This window comes from Microtus pennsylvanicus, chromosome 11 (genome assembly GCF_037038515.1).
Source record: "Microtus pennsylvanicus isolate mMicPen1 chromosome 11, mMicPen1.hap1, whole genome shotgun sequence".
Taxonomy (NCBI): Eukaryota; Metazoa; Chordata; class Mammalia; order Rodentia; family Cricetidae; genus Microtus; species Microtus pennsylvanicus.
In genome coordinates this window covers 23,663,235-23,681,177 of record NC_134589.1, presented here as the reverse complement: position 1 = coordinate 23,681,177, position 17,943 = coordinate 23,663,235, and the positions used below count along the sequence as shown (strand labels likewise).

Below are 17,943 nucleotides of genomic sequence, written 5' to 3'. Positions count from 1 at the left end.
GCTTTTCTCCACGTGGGAAGGTCTGGGAGCACCCTTTCGGGGCACTGAATGCTCTTCGAGATCTTGGTTTTGTGTGACGCTTTGACAGATCTGGCAACGCCAGTTTTATGTCAGACCAGGGAGTTCCCGAGCTAGGCCCTCGCTCTTAGGAAAGTCTCACAAACTTCTCCCTTCTTCAGCTCCCCAGACGATGGCACCGTCGGGCTGCTCGGCGCCAGCACGGTCCTAGGGACCCACTGTGTTCTCCCGTCGGTTTCTTCAACCCCTCGTCTGAGGAAATCTTGAGCTCGTTTCCTTTACCCGCTCTTCACACGGCCGCGCCGAGGAGAGCTAGAGAACGGGAACATGACACCCCAAGAGAGGTGCTAAACGCTCGGCGGCGGCAGCGCTCTGCGACTGCGCAGGCGCCGGGAGGCGGGGCTCCCCTTCCGCGCGCTCGCCCCGCCCCTCGCGCCGAGCAGGAACACGCAGGCGCTCTCGGGCGCAGCCGCCCCCGTGGTAGCCACGGACCGGTAGGGGAAATGCCCTCGGCGGTTTGCTTCGCTCTGTAGAGGAGCGATGGGGAGGCGTTGGGCCCGGCCTGAGGTAGGAGGAAGCCCAGCTGTCTCCGCTAGTGCCTGAGCCGTGATGCGCGCGTGGGCCCTCTTCTCCGCGGTGCTCTGGTCTCTCGTAGGAGGTGGGGCTTGGCCCGCAGGCTCCTCCCATGTCCCACCTCTTCCGCGCCTCCCCTCGCCTGCTCCCCGCGGAACCCGGGGTCCTCTAAACACTAATAACTCAGAGGTTTTCTTTCCTCCGCAGTTGGAACGCAACGTTCTTCCTTATTCAGTAAGAAAGGCTTTGTGTACGGCACGATAGAACAGCCAGGTAATAAGTGCCTCTTTCCCACGTAAGGCCTGTCCCCAGAGCTGGGGATGCCGTGCACCTGCTTAGGTTCTGCCCTGGAGGGGAAAGGGAGCGAGCCTGTGTGACGTCTGCTCTGAGTTCTGCCGTTTCGGGAGTTTGCAACATTTCGTCCTCAAAGCAACGCTAGTCTTAGGTCCCAGTCTCCATCGTAGTTCTGGGGATCTGATCACCTCTCTTCCAAATACTCCTGCTTTGTAACGGGGAAAACCACTTAGCAGGGTGGACGTCCTCTGGAAGGCTCTTCTCTCCTTGTGTATCAACCAGCTCTACTCATCAAGCTCCTGCTCCAATGTTACCCTTTGTAGTTTAACTTTCCTACACTCTTCAGGAAACATTAGTGAGCCAGCTACTTTGCGATAACTTTGAGCCACTTCACTGTGTTGTGTATAGACCATTTCTACATTTAAGGCCTTTCCCTTCCCAACACCCCAACTACACCGAATTGTACGATAGCCTTTATAGATTCAGACCCTGGCAATGATTGGGCCTGAAATATCTCGAGATCACGTACTGTCGCAGCTTCCACCAACTGAGTCAGTGGAGATCTCGACAGAACACTTTCCTAGTCGTGGGACAACAGGAAGCGCAAGGAAAATACCAAGTTTTCAGTTTTGAAATAGTTTATCAGTCAAGCTCATCTCCTCTGAACATTAACTCCATGATCCCTTCAAACAATTATTGGAGCTATTTATGAATGTGTACGTTGTAAGGCACTTACATTTTAATGGACTGTCACAGAATATATAAATATATTGTTCATATATTTTTATATATATTATAAATAATATACACAATTTATATATCCCAACAAGGTATGGTTTAAAGGCTTACCATGAGAAGCAAAAATGACTTCATTCTGAATGACAACTAGCATCCAACATGTTCTGACCACTTTTGAAGTACTGAAATCCAGAAAGAATTAATTGGTATTATTGGGACAAATAAGTAGGAGTGTGTTTCTTTGTGGTATAATATAGTTACTGCAAAAATTTGTTTTGTCACAGTGAAAATATACGTAAAGTTACATCATAATAGCCCTGTCCTTATTTGTATGGATATTAATCGTGCTAAAAAAGAAATAGTGGACCCCACCTACTTATGGATTGGGCCAAATGAAAACACATTACAAGGTAAATTATTTTAATATACTTTAACGATGTGAACATTGTTTTTAAAAGTGCTGTCATTGTTGAAAAGAACAAATTCTAAACATTTATCAAATTTATTTTATTTTTATGTGTATTTTTTTTGCCTGCATGCATGAATGTACACCACATACACACCTGATGCCCTCGAAGCTCAGAAGAGGGTATTGGATCCCAAGGAACTAGAGTTTACTAGTGGTTGTGAACCACCATGTAGATGGCTGGGAATAGAAGCCAGGTTCTCTGAAACAAATGCTCTTGAACACTTCCCAGCTCCAATAAATTTAATTTTAACTATAATTAAATTTGCTCAACATTTAGGTAAGTTGTTATTTTTTTGACTCTATGACTTAAGTTCTTCCTATGCAAAAACTAAAGCAGATCCAAAGGATGGCACAGGCCTGTGAGCAAAACACTCAAGAGGCTGAGACAGGAGGATTACAAGTTTGAAGGTAGCCTGAGCTAACCAAAGAGATGGTTTTTTATTATTTTTTTTCCTAGTGCTTGGAATTGAGTCCAGAGTCAGCTTCTTAGGTGCTCTTCCACTGGGCTGTCCTGCCATGCTCAGGCAGTGATTTTGTGCCCCCCTTCCCAAAGCTATTCAACAGTCTTCATAAGCACTGAGGTTTACCCATGAAACGCCAGTGATATGAGAGATTCAGTGTGTAATTTTTCATCTTAGAAGAATACCTTAGGATATCAGCATTATTCATTTGTCTTATGTAAATATATATGTATACATACATATATAAATTTACTGAATTACTGACGTGAATCTGTCAAAACTAGATACCAAGAAATAAATTAACAAAGATTTCAAAAGAGTACCCAGCTTATGTAGCGTTTCCATAGAGTAATATGACAATTAAGGGTTTTTTTTTTCTGGGTTACTGGGCGTGGTGGCACACTCCCTTAATTCCAGCACGCAGAAGGCAGAGGCAGGCAGATCTCTGAGTTCAAGGCCAGTCAGGGGCTATACAGTGAGACCCTGTCTTAATTTTTTGTTGGGTTCTTGAAGTTGAAATACTTAATTTTATTTTTTGGCGTGTTTGTTTACAGCCCTGAGTTTACTGAATAATGATTAAGTTACCTGTTAAGTAACCAAGTAATTTCCTCTTTCTGATTAGGGAATCGCCAAATAAATATAACAAACACAGGAAAACTGGTGGTGAAAGATTTTATAGAGTCATTATCTGGACTTTACACGTGTACTCTTTCCTATAAGACTATCAAAGCAGAAACCCAAGAGGAAACTACAATAAAGAAGAGATATGACTTTATGATCTTTGGTAATAATATATTTAATTATAATATGATAATTGTATAAGCACATGAGCCATCTCCCCAGCTCCCCAGAAACATTCTTACATTTTAAGATTTATTATGTATATTGTATGTGTGGGTTACGTGCCTGTGAGTGCAGGGACCGGCAGAGTCCCGGAGAGAGAGAGCGGGCATGTGACGGCCTGGAGATGGAGTTATAAGCAGGTAAGAGCCATCTACTGTAGGTGCTGACCCCTCAGCTCTTAACTATTGAGCTGCGTCTCCAGCTCCAATGTTTTCTTAATACTCTTAACTTACCCGTATTGCCACACCCCATAGAGGCCCGTTGTCCTAAGTAGGTAGATACCAGATGACAATGACTTTTTTCATTAAAATTATTAGTTATATGTATTTCGTAAACAGACTTATGGAGTATCCTATTAGATAAGTAAAATTTCTAAGCTGACTTGAAAGATTAATGGTGTTTGATATTACATGTTTTTGACTTTTTTTTTAATAGCAGAGATTAACGCAAGGCACAATTGTTTTCCTTCTCACCTTTTCCCAAAGCCTATCGGGAGCCTGATTATTCTTATCATATGGCTGTGCGTTTTACCACGAAATCGTGTGTAGGAAGATATAATGACCTGCTCTTTCGAGTGCTGAAGAAAATCCTGGATAATTTAATCTCTGATTTGTTGTGCCATGTCATAGAGCCGTCATATAAGTGCCATTCTGTTAAAATTCCGGAGGGCGACTTCGTGCATGAGCTCTTCATAGCCTTTCAAGGTGAAACACCATGATAAGATTGTAAAATTAACTGTCATGTAAATGCGAGAGGTCTCATAAATGACAGGTTTGAAATGTTTGCTAATCACTAATATATACTAATAATGGCTGCTTGTGCTTTAAACGTCAGCAGACCAGCTGTTTGCCTCCAAATACAGTATTTATGGTTTTAAGTCAGTATCATTTTATTAACATAACCTTTAACTATGCAATTTTAGGAAAGGCATTTTATTGTTTTTTATTCTTGATGACTTGAGAGGGAATACCCAAACCCAATCTATTTCCATTCTCATCTTGTAGTTACTCCCACTAGCCCCCAGATGGAGTAAAGTCACAGTGCATGCTATTCAAACTGTGTGCCTAACCTTACTATTCTGGTTAGAGCTGGCTTTAACGCACATGTGTCTGCATACCAACCAAAGCATGTGGGGCTTTACTGGAGTGTGTGACACTCTTTAGAAGCTGGTGTGTACCTGTCCTGTTTTTCTCTCCAGTGAATCCTTTTGCACCAGGCTGGAAAAGTGTGTGCAACAACTCTTCCGACTGTGAAGATGCCACTAACCGCAACATCCTCAAGGTGAGCCCACATCCTGATGGGAAAGCCCTTGAGTGACCTAGAAAGATTTTGGTAAATGCTTTGTCTTATTAGTAGGAGTTCAAGGCCAGTCTGGGCTACATGAAAACCTATGTCAAAAGAAAAACATTCTTAAAGAATCCATCTCAGGATGTCCTCTGACTTCCACATGCAAACCATGGTATGCACGCACCCACATATGCATATGTGGTACTCATTCGCACACAATACATGTATACATATACACACATATGAAACACAACACTACTGCTCAAGTTTTTTTTTTTTGTTTTTTGTTTGGTTTGGTTTGGTTTTGGTTTTTCAAGACAGGGTTTCTCTGTAGCTTTGGTGCCTGTCCTGGAACTTGCTCTGTAGACCAGGCTGGCCTCAAACTCACAGAGATCTACCTGCCTCTGCCTCCCGAGTGCTGGGATTAAAGGCGTGTGCCTGCTCAAGCTTTTTAAAGAATGATTTAAATTTATTCCTTCTAAATTTTTAAAATTATGTTTGTGACCCAGTAGTGGTGGTATGCACTTTAATCCCAGCACCCAGAAGACAGAGGCAGGCAGTCTGCAGAGTTGAGTTCCAGGACAGCCACGTCTACACAGGGAAGCCTTGTCTTGAAAACAAGAACAGCCAAAAAGTGTCTTCATTCTGTCATGTTCCCTATACCTATAGTGTACCTATAGTGTGATCTAAGAAGTCCTCTTTTAGGCTTAGTTATTATTACAGCATGTCCCAGAGCCAGAATCACACAATTAGTTGTAATGCTAATTAAAGCCTTGATTTCTATTTTGCTTTGATCTTTTAAAATTTTATTTGTGTATTTTGTGTACATTAGTTTTGGCCTGCATGTATGTCTGTGTGTCATATACATGCCTAGTGCCTGAGAAGGCCAGGGAAAGTCATAGGATCATCTGGAATTGGAGTTACAGGCAGTTGTGAACTGCCATGTGGATGCTACGAATTGAACCTAGATCCCCTGGAAGAGCATACCCTTAACTGCTGTGCCGTCTCTCCATCGTGACTTAGAAAGTTAGAGATCATGCTTAATTTATGTATGAAAAAACTATTATAAACAAATCAAAGCAAGCCTGTGTGTGTGCGCGCGCGCGCGCGCGTGCGTGTATGTGTGTGTGTGTGTGTGTGTAAGTCCATGGGGTGTGTGTATGTGTGTGTGTAAGTCCATGGGGTGTGTGTAGGCTACAGTACCACTTTTCTGTCAATCTCAAGAACACTCTCCTCCTTTGAGACAGGGTCTCTTCTTAGTTAGGCTAGACTGTCTGTCTAGCATACCCCAGGAATTCTCCTGCCTCCACCTCCCCAGCACTGGGATTACAGGCAAGGGAAGTGCTTGGCCAACTGAGCCATTCCTAAAACAAGTTTTTTATAACTGTTTTCCTTAACCACTTCCTGTATAAATTAACAGTAATTAGTGAAGTCAAAGCAAGACTCACTCTAGGTTTTAACATAGATTTTTCAGGATTTCATTTAATGCATGAGCAAGAAATATTTCTGCTACATTTTATGGCCTGTGATTCATGAGGACTTTGATTATTGAATTAGTAATTGTAGTTTTCTCTGGTATTTCTAAATCTCAGGCAAGAGATCGGATAGAAGAGTTTTTCCGGAGCCAGGCATACATTTTGCACCATCACGTTAATAAAAGTATACCAGCGATGCACTTTGTGGACCACAGTTTTCAAGTAGTGCGCATAGATAACTGTCGGCCAGGCTTTGGGAAGAACGAAGGTCTGCACACCAATTGTGCTAGCTGTTGCGGTAATTATACAATATAAATTCCTAAATGTCTGTATGTTCCAGAGAAGAGATGGACAACCTACAAGGGTTATTGAACTGGATCTTTTCATTGATCCTTTCATAGAAATGTGAAGTAAAAAACCTTGAAAGCCCATATTTCTAAATCCCAATGCATATTTTTTGTACTGTTCTCTCTTAGTTGGCAAAGCATTTCCATAGTGTTCTGACGTACAATACAGTTCTGTGCAGGACAGCCGAATGGTCCTGCCTGGGAAGCACAAAGCTAGGACACGAGGTACAAACTGCAGGCAGGCACTTATAAACGAGGCATTGAGACGGTGAAGACTGATAGAAAGGAAAACAGTATTTATAGACTCTTGCCTGTAACAGGCTCTCTGAGACCACCAGCCTCCAAATGATGACGCGCAGACTTATCGTTAATTATGAGAACTCAGCCTTATCTGATGCTCGTCCCACGACCTCCTTTAACTTATTCTAACCTGTTTCTCTTCATCTATGTTTTTGCCTCAGGGCTTTTTACCTTTCTTTCATTCTGTGTGTCCTACTCCGTGTCTGACTGGCTGGAGACTGCCCGGCTGGCTGGTCCCAGGCGTCTTCTTTCTCCCTCGGTCTCTTCTTTTATTCTCTCCCGAGCCTGGATTCCTCCTCCTACTTATTCTCTCTGCCCACCAACTCCACCTATCCCTCTACTGCCTAGCTATTGGCCATTCAGCTTTTTATTATACCAATCAGATGCCTTAGACAGGCAGAGCAATATAGCTTTACATTGTTAAACAAATGCAGCATAAACAAATGTAATACACCTTTACATAGTTAAGGTAACATTCTGTAACATAAACAAGTGTAACACACCTTTACATAGTTAAAGTAACATTCTGTAACATAAACAAGTGTAACACACCTTTACATAGTTAAAGTAACATACTGTAACATAAACAAGTGTAACACACCTTTACATAGTTAAAGTAACATTCTGCAACATAAATATAACACATAATCAAAGTAATATTCCACAACACTCCCATTTTTAAGATTATCACATTACAAAATTTGAGGTAATCTTCACAACTTAACTGGCTAAATAGGGATAGGTATCCTATATAAAAAGGTGTAATATTGAAGATGCTTTTGTATTGTTGATATGTGAACTATAGTGACTGACGGACGGCCTGCATTTTCTCTTGCAGTGGTCTGTAGTCCTGGTACATTCAGTCCTGATGCCGATGTCACCTGTCAGATCTGTGTTTCTGTCCATACCTACGGAGCTAAGTCTTGCCCATAAACTTCAAGCCCAGAGATGAAAGCGTGGTTACTTGCCTCTGAACGTGGAGACATATTTGTTCCCATCTGAGAGCATCATAGACGCCTCCATACAGTAAGATCAGTAAGAGCAAGACTCTGGGAACATGCGTTTAGAAAACAGAAGAGAGCCGACATGGCACCGCTAAGAAGGGTTTGATTCAGTTCCGCCTGTGTGCGAGGGGAAGTTAGTGTTAGTGGATGCTTGAAATGAAATATGTTCTGTTGTCTATAAACTTAAACGTGCTTTGTACCTGCTATTAAGGTCAAAAAGAGAAGTGAAGTATAATAAAACATTTCTATTTTCCATATATTAATTTGTTTGAAATTACTTCTATCAAGACATGTATAATACATTTTTTAATTTTGTTTTTTAATGCCAGGCAGTGATGGAGCACGTCTTTAATACCAGCACTCTGGAGGCAGAGGCAGGTGGATCTGTGAGTTAGAGGCCAGCCTGGAATACAGAGCTGGTTCCAGGAGGGAGGGAGGGAGAGGAGAGAGATGAGGAGAGAGAGCTCTGAAAATCTAAAAATCTCAGTTTGAGCTCTTCCCTCTTACCAGCCTCATTTTTCTGCCTCCTGGACAAACTACGTTCATTCCTCATGTGTAGAACCCCTCCCCCTCTTTCCTCCTCCCCTCCCTTCATCCCTTCCTTCCTTTCCTTTGTGTGTATGTGTTTTGGAGACACCAGCCTACTCTTAGCCCATGCTAGCCTTGAAGTCCTTGTTGTTCCTGCGTGGGCCTTCTGGTTGCTGAGATTACAGTCACAGCCACCACACCCGCTCTCCCTTCTGCTCTTCGCGCGTTGACTTAGAGTCATGCGTCCACCCATCACTTTCTTCCTTGTCCCCCTCCCATTGCTGATTTTATCAAGCATCACACTCTTTTATACTTTAAAGCTTCATCCTTGTAAAATGTATTAAACATGGTCGCTGGCTGTGGTAGCCCACACCTGTAATCCCAGCACTCGAGAGGCACAGGGAAGGTTGCAGCGAGGCTGAGGCCAACTTGAGCTACACAGCGAGTTGCAGGCCAGCCTGTGATTCCTGTAATTCCTATTACTCGACTTTACCTACTTAAACATGACCTTAGCAATCTTTACTTTGTCTCTTGTGATGTTATCTGATCTTTTGAGATGTGGTCTTCTGTAGCCAAAGCTAGCTTCGACTTGTTACTAAAGATAACTTTGATTTCCTAAGCCTCTTTTCCTCTATCTCCCAAGTCCTGGGGTTGCAGGCCTGAATCTGCCTACTTAGAGAGTTATAATGAATTAAATTAGCTACTGAGTCTGCATCTAGAAGTCAACTTTTGGTTCCCCTGCTCACTATTTATTTTGAGCTTTGAAATTGTTTCCTGGTGGCTTACTGGGTCACACTCCCCCACCCATAACACCCTAATCCAAAATAACCCATTTAGATATAATACAGCAAAATAGGAAGGGCATGTTGGATGGTAAAACAGAAGTTAAGTTCAGTGACTGTCGTCTTCTCTTTATTAGCATAAAACAGGTCCTGAAATGGCAACAAAGTTACATCTTCACATTATTCAATAAAAACAAATACTGTCACTTCATCCTCACGGTGTAGTGTTGGGAAAGTCCCAGCCCTCTTTCATCTTGAGTCTATCATAGAAGTCAAATGTCACCTAACTGTTATCTACCAAACATCACGGTTAAATGTTTTGTGCTTTGTACTGCTACAAGGGTATTTTCCAACATTAGTAGATTATTAATGAGGAACATTTGGATCCCATTTGTTTGGTCTAATATCCATCTGACTTGTGCAGTGTGGAAAGGCTTCAGTTTTAAATGTGGGAGTCTTGCCTTTCTGACTTGTGGGTGCTTTTGCTTGAAACTGTTAGTGCATTTACTGTATAGTTCAAATAATATACTTTAGTAATAATTCTCCGGCCATATGCAAAATACCATTGAAGTAAAAGAAAATTACTGATCATACGAACTTTGAAGAACAACATTTCAGGCTAGAGAGATGGCTCAACTGCTCTTGGAGAGGACCCCGGTTCAGTTCCCAGCACCCACATGGTAGCGCACAGCCATCCATAATTCCAGTTTCAGGAAGTGGTGGACAGCGTGGTGGTCTGCGTAATGCCGGGCCATATCAAGCCCTATAACCAGGACTGGAGGTGCCTAGTAACCTAAATGACCCTCACAGCCAGGGGCTCCCCAGGCTCCCACAGCAGGATCAGAGATGGCTAACAGCTCAAATACCTCTATACTATCTGTATGGCCAATACCAAGCCAGATCCTGCCCTAGGCCCTTAAGTTAGTATACACAGGTAGCCTATCTGGTAGCCTATCTCCATCTTCTTGAAAGAAATGGCATATACCTGAGTTGATTTTGATGTAATTATGCTTTCTTGTGCAATGAGGATTATATTACACCAGGAACCTTTTTTTCCCCAAATTATGCTGTTTCAATATACTGGCAATACTGCCTGGTATCAGACTTTCTGAAGTCTTGTATTTTTATTTATTTATTTTGTTTTATGTGTATTGGTTTTTTGCTTGCACGTATGTCTGTGTAAGGGTGTTCAATTCCTTGGAACTGGAGTTATAGACAGTTGTGAGCTGCCATGTGGGTGCTGAGAATTGAACCCAGGTCCTCTGGAAGAGCAGCCAGTGTTCCTTAACCTCCGAGCCATTTTTCCAGCCCCCTCCCTGAAGTCTTAATCCAGGTTGATGAAGTCAATCTGAACTAAGTTTTCATCTCACCTCTTCACGACAGGTTATTTCCATGATGAAACACCATGACCAAGAGCAACTTGAGAAGGAAAGGGTTTATTTCACTCACAGTTCCATGTAATAGTTCATCATTAAAAGAATCAAAAGCAGGGCAGGAACCTGGAGGCAGAAGCTGATGCAGAGGCCACGGAGGGGTGCTGCTTACTGGCTTGCTCCGGTTGTTTGCTCAGCCTGCTTTCTTTTTTTTTAATATTTATATATATACTTATTATGTATACAACATTCTGTCTGTGTGTATGCCTGCAGGCCAAAAGAGGGCACCAGACCTCATTACAGATGGTTGTGAGCCACCATGTGATTGCTGGGAATTGAACTCAGGACCTTTGGAAGAGCAGGCAGTGCTCTTAACCACTGAGCCATCTCTCTAGCCCCTCGGGCTGCTTTCTTATAGAACCCATTACCACCAGCCCACAATGGGCTGAGCCCTGCCATAGCAATCACTGGTTAAGGAAATGCCCTACAGACTTGCCTACAGCCTGATCTTATGGAGGCATTTTCTCAGCTGAGACTCCCTCCTCTCTGATGACTCTAGCTTGTGTCAAGTTGTCCTAAAGCGAGCCAGCACATCCAGTAAACACTGAGCTACCTACCGTTAAAGTAAAGACAACTCTTCTATGTATAAACCAAACTCATATTCAAGTTGGTTGTACCAGCTTGCATTGTATGAAAGTTCTTGCTGGCTCCTGACTTAGGGGCTGCCAGTCTGTGGTGGTAGGGAAGGTGGAGCAGTTGGGGTAGCCCCACCCGCGGCAGCAGAAGTTTGCTAAGTGACCTATGTACATCTTTTGGGATCTGGAAGCAGAGCTAAGCTGTCGCCCTGAAGACCTACCCTGTGTGACCTGTGTCAGGACCTAGGCCCTCCATCCCAGTACTTCTACAACCTCCAAAACAATGCTTCCAACTGGAGGAGGTTTCCAAACACATGAACGTACGGGACATTTTACATAGACACTGTAAAAATAGTGCTGTTGAAATCGCTCACCTCTTTCTCTGTGGTTCATTCTTTTGTTACCGAACGGTTCGAGCCCCTTCACGTCCCGGATGGCGGTCTCCAAAAGGTGCCTCGGTTTGAGTAGCGTCTCTCACTCTGTGCTGCCTCTACCCCACTTGTGATATATTTTCAATGAAACTGAAGTTTTGATGTTACTGTAATTACAGTTTGGCCTTTTACAGGTTGAATCAGAGTGCTTCTGGAGTGAATACTGTGTAAAGGGCTGGGCTTTCAACAATTCCTCTGGGGTTGTCCCATTGTCCTGGCACTAGCCTTTCCCACTAATTCTCGGTCATTACTCTCTCATGTATCAGATGTCCTCGTACACATGGGATCCATTCCGGAGGCATCTCATCTGCTTTTGTTTTTGTCTACAGCAGCTCCAACGTCACACTGAAGTGTTACAGGTTTTATAATCGGTCTTTAATCTAGGGGAACAAGTTTTTCTACCTTGTTCTTTTTGAAGAATATTGTGGCTGGGGTTGGAGGGATGACTCAGCTGTTATGAGCACTTACTGCTCTTGCAGAAGACCTGGGTTTGGTTCGAAGTACCCACATCAGGCAGCCCACAACCTCCTGTAACACCCTCTTCTGGCCTCCTTAGGTACTGCACGCACATGCAGGCGCGCGCGCACGCGCGCGCGCACACACACACACACATACAAAAATAAAAGTAAATCAATAAATAAGCAGTATTCTTTTTTAATATTGTGGCTGGTTTTAATCCTTTGCATTTTCAGACCAGACAGGCAACCGTTGGGATTGTACTGATCTGAAGTTACTGTGAGAAAAGTCAATATTTTCACGATATTGTGTCTTCTAACTCTTCTGTATTGTATTTATCTTTTGTTTAATCTTCTCTAAGATCTCTCATATTAACAAGGGAGTAGAGCCCTCTTATACCCTTTGCCTAATACTTTCCAAAGTATTTCATATTGTACAAATTTCATTTTGCATTTATTGGTGTTCTGTCTAGGAAATATTGATTGTATCAAAATACTGTCTTTTCTTTTCATAATTCGTCTGTAAATCTGCAGTTTTGATGCATATATTTGATCATCTCGTCGCAGTACAGTGCTCTCCTCTTCTGCCTTCTCCTTTCACGAGTCTCACCCTTGCTGTCCTGGTCTTGCTGGCTCTCCTGTACAATGTGAGGAGGAGCCAGTGTGAGTGTGCATGCTCATCCTGCCAGACCCAGAGAGAACGCACATAAACATTTCCTCTGTGGTTGCTTAGCTTACTGTGTGTTTCCGTGTACTCTGATCGGGTTAAAGCAGTGCCTGTGTGTTCCTGGTCTTCTAGGAAATGAGTACATACTGAATTTTACAGAGTGCTTTTTCATTTCCATTGAAAAAATCACATCATTTTCCTTCTTAAATTTCTTTCCTTGGTTTATTTTGTTTGTTTGGAGACAGAGTCTCTCCGTGTAGCCCCAGCTGGCCTGGTATTTGCTGAAATCCTCCAGCCTGCATCCTGAGAGCTGGGACTATAGGAATGAGCAACCATGCCCAGTTAAAATTGTAAATGGGCTAAAAATCTGCAATGTAAACCAGATTGAAACCTCAGATTAGCAAGGATAGATCCTTTTTATTGCTTGGTTTGGTTTTTTCTGCTTTTTCCTCTAAGCTAGTGAGGAAGGTTGACCTGCATCTTCCCTTGACCACACTTGTTAGACTATTACTGAGTCTTCACTCAATCTTCCACCACCTTTGAGGCAGGGTCTCTCAGTCAAACCTAGAGCTAATGGATATGGCTGCTCTCGATAACCAGCTTACTCCAGGTTCCCCTTCCGAGGCTGCAATCCGGGTGGTCACCACACCTGAAATAGCATTTGCTTGGCTTCTGGGGATCCGGATTCCAGCCCTACTGCTTGCTTATGCGGTAAGTGCTTTAATTACTGACCCAGCTCTCCAGGCTATAGCCCTGATTTTTTTTCTTCTAATATAAATAATTAAGGCAGTTCATATTTTTCTGTTTTAAAAACCGGTTTTCGCCTACCCCCACAGATTTTATATGTATATTTTAGTACCATTGAGTACAAAACCCAAAAAACTTGTAATTTACATTAGGATTTTCCCTTGGCTTGTATTTTGCTTAAAGTATGTGCCATCCCTGTTGGGGAGACTCCCCCAAACTAGGAACCCTAGGTTCACCCGAGGCAAAGTCTGAGTCCAATGGTCACCTTGAAGGGAGACAGAGCTAGTACATTCTCCAGGGCAGGTCCTGTTTGTATGCACATGTGTGTGTGAGTATGTAAGTATGTGTGAAAGTGTGTATGCACACATCCATGTACACGTGTATCTATGAGTGTGTGTGTACAAGTGTGCGCATGTATATTTATGTATGTGTGAGTGAGCACACATGTGTATGTGTGTACTTGAATTTGTTTTGTTTTTTTGGGGGGGGGCAGAGTCTATGTAGTCCTGGCTATCCTGGAGCTTGCTATGTAGACCAGGCTGGCATTGAACTCAGAGAGATCCTCCTGCCTCTGTCTCCCTAGTGCTGGAATTAAAGGTGTGTGCCTCTTTGTCCAGCCTATTTTCATATTACCATTTTCTGTATCTCATTTGTCTTTACAGCTGCACGAACCCCATAGGATGTATGTACCACATTTTCTTTATGTTAGGTATTTTGGTATTTTCTTAGACGAGCCTCTCTGCCTACACAAATAATCCCAATCAGACCGAATTAAAGATGCCCATGTTTAATGGAATGCTCCCAGGTGGCCCTGGGGAAACATGGAGAGGGGACGAGAGAAGAGGAGACCACACATTCATTCTCTGGGGGGCAGCTTACATAGCCTGTGGGGGTGTTCCTGACCTTCCCTGGGGAGGGGTTAACCATTTGGCCAGCTTTCTCTGAGGTGGAATTTGGACTAAGGCAACTTCCCAGGGGAGGGAGCTTGGAATGGAGTTTTCCACCCAACATTCCAAAAATGAATACCAGGGGGCTGGGGTGAAGCCCCCGACTAAATATGCCAGGCTCTTTGTATAAAGGGGTACCAGGGTTTTGGATAAAGAGGTGATGCTTCCAACCAAACACTTTACCCATCCATGTACTGATAGACATGTAGGCTCCCTCCACTGCTTAGGTGCTGTGAAGAATTGAGCAGCAAACATGGATGTGCATGCGCCTGTGTGATGTGTCTGTGGGCTTAGAGCCCTTCAGGTACAGACTCAAAGATGATGTAGCCGAGCCATATGGTTCCGGAACATTTTAGATTTTTGACAGACCTCCACAGTGCCTTTCCCTCCCTCCATCAGTGACCATAGTTTTTTTTCTTCCTTCACACTGCCACCAGCATTTCTTGTCATTTGTTTCTTGATGCTAGCCACTCTAACTGGGGCGAGAGGGACTGAAGAAGCAGTTTTAATTTGCATTTCCCTGGTTGTTAGAGCTGTTGAATACTTCTCAAGCATTGTGTTTCTTCTTTTAAGAATTGTACTCATGGGGCTGGAGAGATGGCTCAGTTTAAGAGCACTGTCTGTTGTCCTTCCAGAGGTCCTGAGTTCAATTCCCAGCAACCACATGGTGGCTCACATCCATCTGATCTGGTGCCCTCTTCTGGCCTGCAGGGATACATGCAGGCAGAACACTGAATACATAATAAACTAATAAATAATAAATAAAAATTTTTTAAAAAAAGAATTGTACTCATGGCTCAGCGATGGTGGCACAGGCCTTTAATCCCAGCACTCGGGAAGCAGAGGCAGGGGATCTCTGTGAGTTTGAGGCCAAAACTTTTGTCTTGAAAAAACAAAAAACCAAACAACAACAACAAAAAAAAAACTGTTGGGGCTGGAGAGATGGCGCAGCAGTTAAGAGCACTGACTCCTCTTCCAGAGGTCCTGAGTTCAATTCCCAGCAACTACATGGTGGCTCACAACCATCTGCAATGAGATTTGGTACCCTCTTCTCCTGAGTCTTAATAATAAATGTCTTAATAAATAAGAAAAAAATTTTAAAAACTGTTTTCATTTCATTAGCCCGACAGGTTGGGGGAGCCTAGGTCTCTGGTGTTGAGCTTCTGCAGTTCTTCTAGAACACCTGTGATGAAAACAACATTCTCTTGCCACTCCTCTGCACCCTCCGGCCCACGCCACCCAGCTTGCATTGCTTTCTAGATCCCAAATAAGTGTTTAAACTTCTTTTCTGTTGCTAATGTTATACCCACATCATGAGCCCCCCAGAGACCACCAAGAGTCCCAGTTCCTACGTAAAAGCAAAGAGCCTTTATTGCAGGCTCAAACATGGGCTCTCCATCCGTTCCGACACAACAGTTGAATCAGGGAGAGCCCTGAGCTCAGCTATGGCAGGGTTTTTAAGGAGTAAAGGGTAGGAGATTCAGATAGGGGTTGAACTCCTGATTGGGCAGGAGTGGGGCAACAGTCTTGTCACACAGGGAAAATTCTAACCTATATACAAGTTATATAAGCTATTCTTAATGTTCTGGAGCATCTAGTACTTGTTTGTCTCAATTCTGATTGGTCACAGTTTGCGTTTTTTCCTGGTTATTTTGAGGGTGGAGCCTAGTCCCAGTATTATTAGTCTGCAGCCCATCATGGCTCCACTAATGTTAAGTTAGGCCTCTTTAGCCAGTTTTTTTTCCTATTGCTTTGTGAGTTTGGTTTGTTTTATTTTTGTCTTTTAAAAAAATATTTTATTTATTTATTTATTATGTATACAATATTCTGTCTGCGTATATGCCTGTAGGTCAGAAGAGGGCTCCAGACCTCATTACAGATAGTTGTGAGCCACCATGTGGTTGCTGGGAATTGAACTCAGGACCTTTGGAAGAGCAGGCAATAATACTCTTAACCGCTGAGCCATCTCTCCAGCCCTGTTTTTGTCTTTTGAGATGTGATCTCATGTAGCCCTGGCTGGCCTCAAAATTCCCAAAGTGGCAGACAACGATTGTGATGGCTGTTCTTGGTTGTCAAGTTAGTTAATCTGAAACTAAATAAAACCCAAATGGCTGGATATACCTGTGACGGATTTTTGTTCTTTTTTATTATTTTCATTGAGCTATACATTTTTCCCCACTCCTCTCCCTTCCTCTCCTCTCTCCTTCTACCATCTCCAGGGGTCCCCATGCTCCCAGTTTACCCAGGAGATCTTATCTTTATCTCCTTCCTATGTAGATCCATGTATGCCTCTTAGGGTCCTCTCTGTTATCTAGGTTCTCCGGGGTTGTGGATTGTAGGCTGGTTTTCTTTGCTTTATGTCTAAAAACCACTTATGAGTGAATACATGTGATATTTGTCTTTCTGGGTGTAAGTTGGATTTTTTTCTTAATTAAAGCATCTGAAGTGGAAAGACACATTTCTAACCCAGATCTTTTGAGGTGGTAAATCCATCTTTAATCTGGGCTACATCTTCTGCTGGCAGCCTATATTAAGGACACGGAAGGAGGAAGCTTGGTCTCTCTGCCTGCTTGCTCTTGCTGGCAGGTCCATCCCTTCACTGGCATGACAGTCTACTGTGAGATCCCGGCATATACTGGAGACCAGACATCCAGCCTCGGGAACCGAGTGACTGCTGGATTCTTGGACTTTCTGTTGACAGACAGACATTGCTGGACTTACTGGACCACAGCCTGTAAGCCATTCTAATAAACCCCCTTTCTATATATAAAATGAATGAATATTTGTATATTCATCCGTCAGTTCTGATCCTCTGAGCACCTGACGTGTACAATGGCCTTGGACTCCTGGCCGCCCCTTCCACTCCTGATCCTCTCCTTCCATCCTGACCCTCCCCTCCTGATCCTCCCCTCCTGATCTTCCCCTCCCCTCCTGATCTTCCCCTTCCCTCCTGATCCTCCCCTCCTGATCTTCCCCTCCCCTCCTGATCCTCTCCTCCTGATCCTCCCCTCCTGATCTTCCCCTCTCCTCCTGATCCTCCCCTCCTGATCTTCCCCTCCCCTCCTGATCTTCCCCTTCCCTCCTGATCCTCCCCTCCTGATCTTCCCCTCCCCTCCTGTCCTCTCCTCCTGATCCTCCCCTCCTGATCTTCCCCTCTCCTCCTGATCCTCCCCTCCTGATCTTCCCCTCCCCTCCTGATCCTCCCCTCCTGATCTTCCCCTCCCCTCCTGATCCTCCCCTCCTGATCTTCCCCTCCCCTCCTGATCCTCCTCTCCCCTCCTGATCCTCCCCCTCCTGATCTTCCCCTCCCCTCCTGATCCTCCCCTCCTGATCTTCCCCTCCCCTCCTGATCTTCCCCTCCCCTCCTGATCTTCCCCTCCCCTCCTGATCTTCCCCTCCTGATCCTCCCCTCCCCTCCTGATCCTCCCCTCCCCTCCTGATCCTTCCCTCTTGGCCCTCCCCTCCCCTCCTGATCCTTCCCTCCTGATCCTCCCCTCCCCTCCTGACCCTATCCTCCCCTCCTGAATGCTGGGGTCACAGGTGTGTGTCACCACTCCTAGCCTGTTCCT

At 44.0% G+C, this 17,943-nt stretch overlaps 1 protein-coding gene across 6 annotated transcripts; it reads left to right on the top strand.

The window, feature by feature from the left end:
• The first annotated feature begins 430 nt into the window (after window positions 1-430).
• Window positions 431-8,069, top strand: Zpbp2 (zona pellucida binding protein 2). 6 transcript variants are annotated; one of them, XM_075990825.1, is made up of 8 exons: window positions 433-676; window positions 799-864; window positions 1,908-2,033; window positions 3,176-3,337; window positions 3,882-4,100; window positions 4,595-4,677; window positions 6,276-6,456; window positions 7,644-8,069. In XM_075990825.1, exons 1-8 carry the CDS (start codon window positions 628-630, stop codon window positions 7,736-7,738), a joined length of 981 nt encoding a protein of 326 aa, XP_075846940.1. In that variant the 5' UTR covers window positions 433-627; the 3' UTR covers window positions 7,739-8,069. The 6 variants fall into 6 exon arrangements, with proteins under 6 accessions (XP_075846945.1, XP_075846942.1, XP_075846940.1 ...); XM_075990829.1 differs by having other exon boundaries at window positions 799-1,608; window positions 7,644-8,057; XM_075990828.1 differs by having other exon boundaries at window positions 434-585; window positions 7,644-8,057.
• Window positions 8,070-17,943: the final 9,874 nt, after the last annotated feature.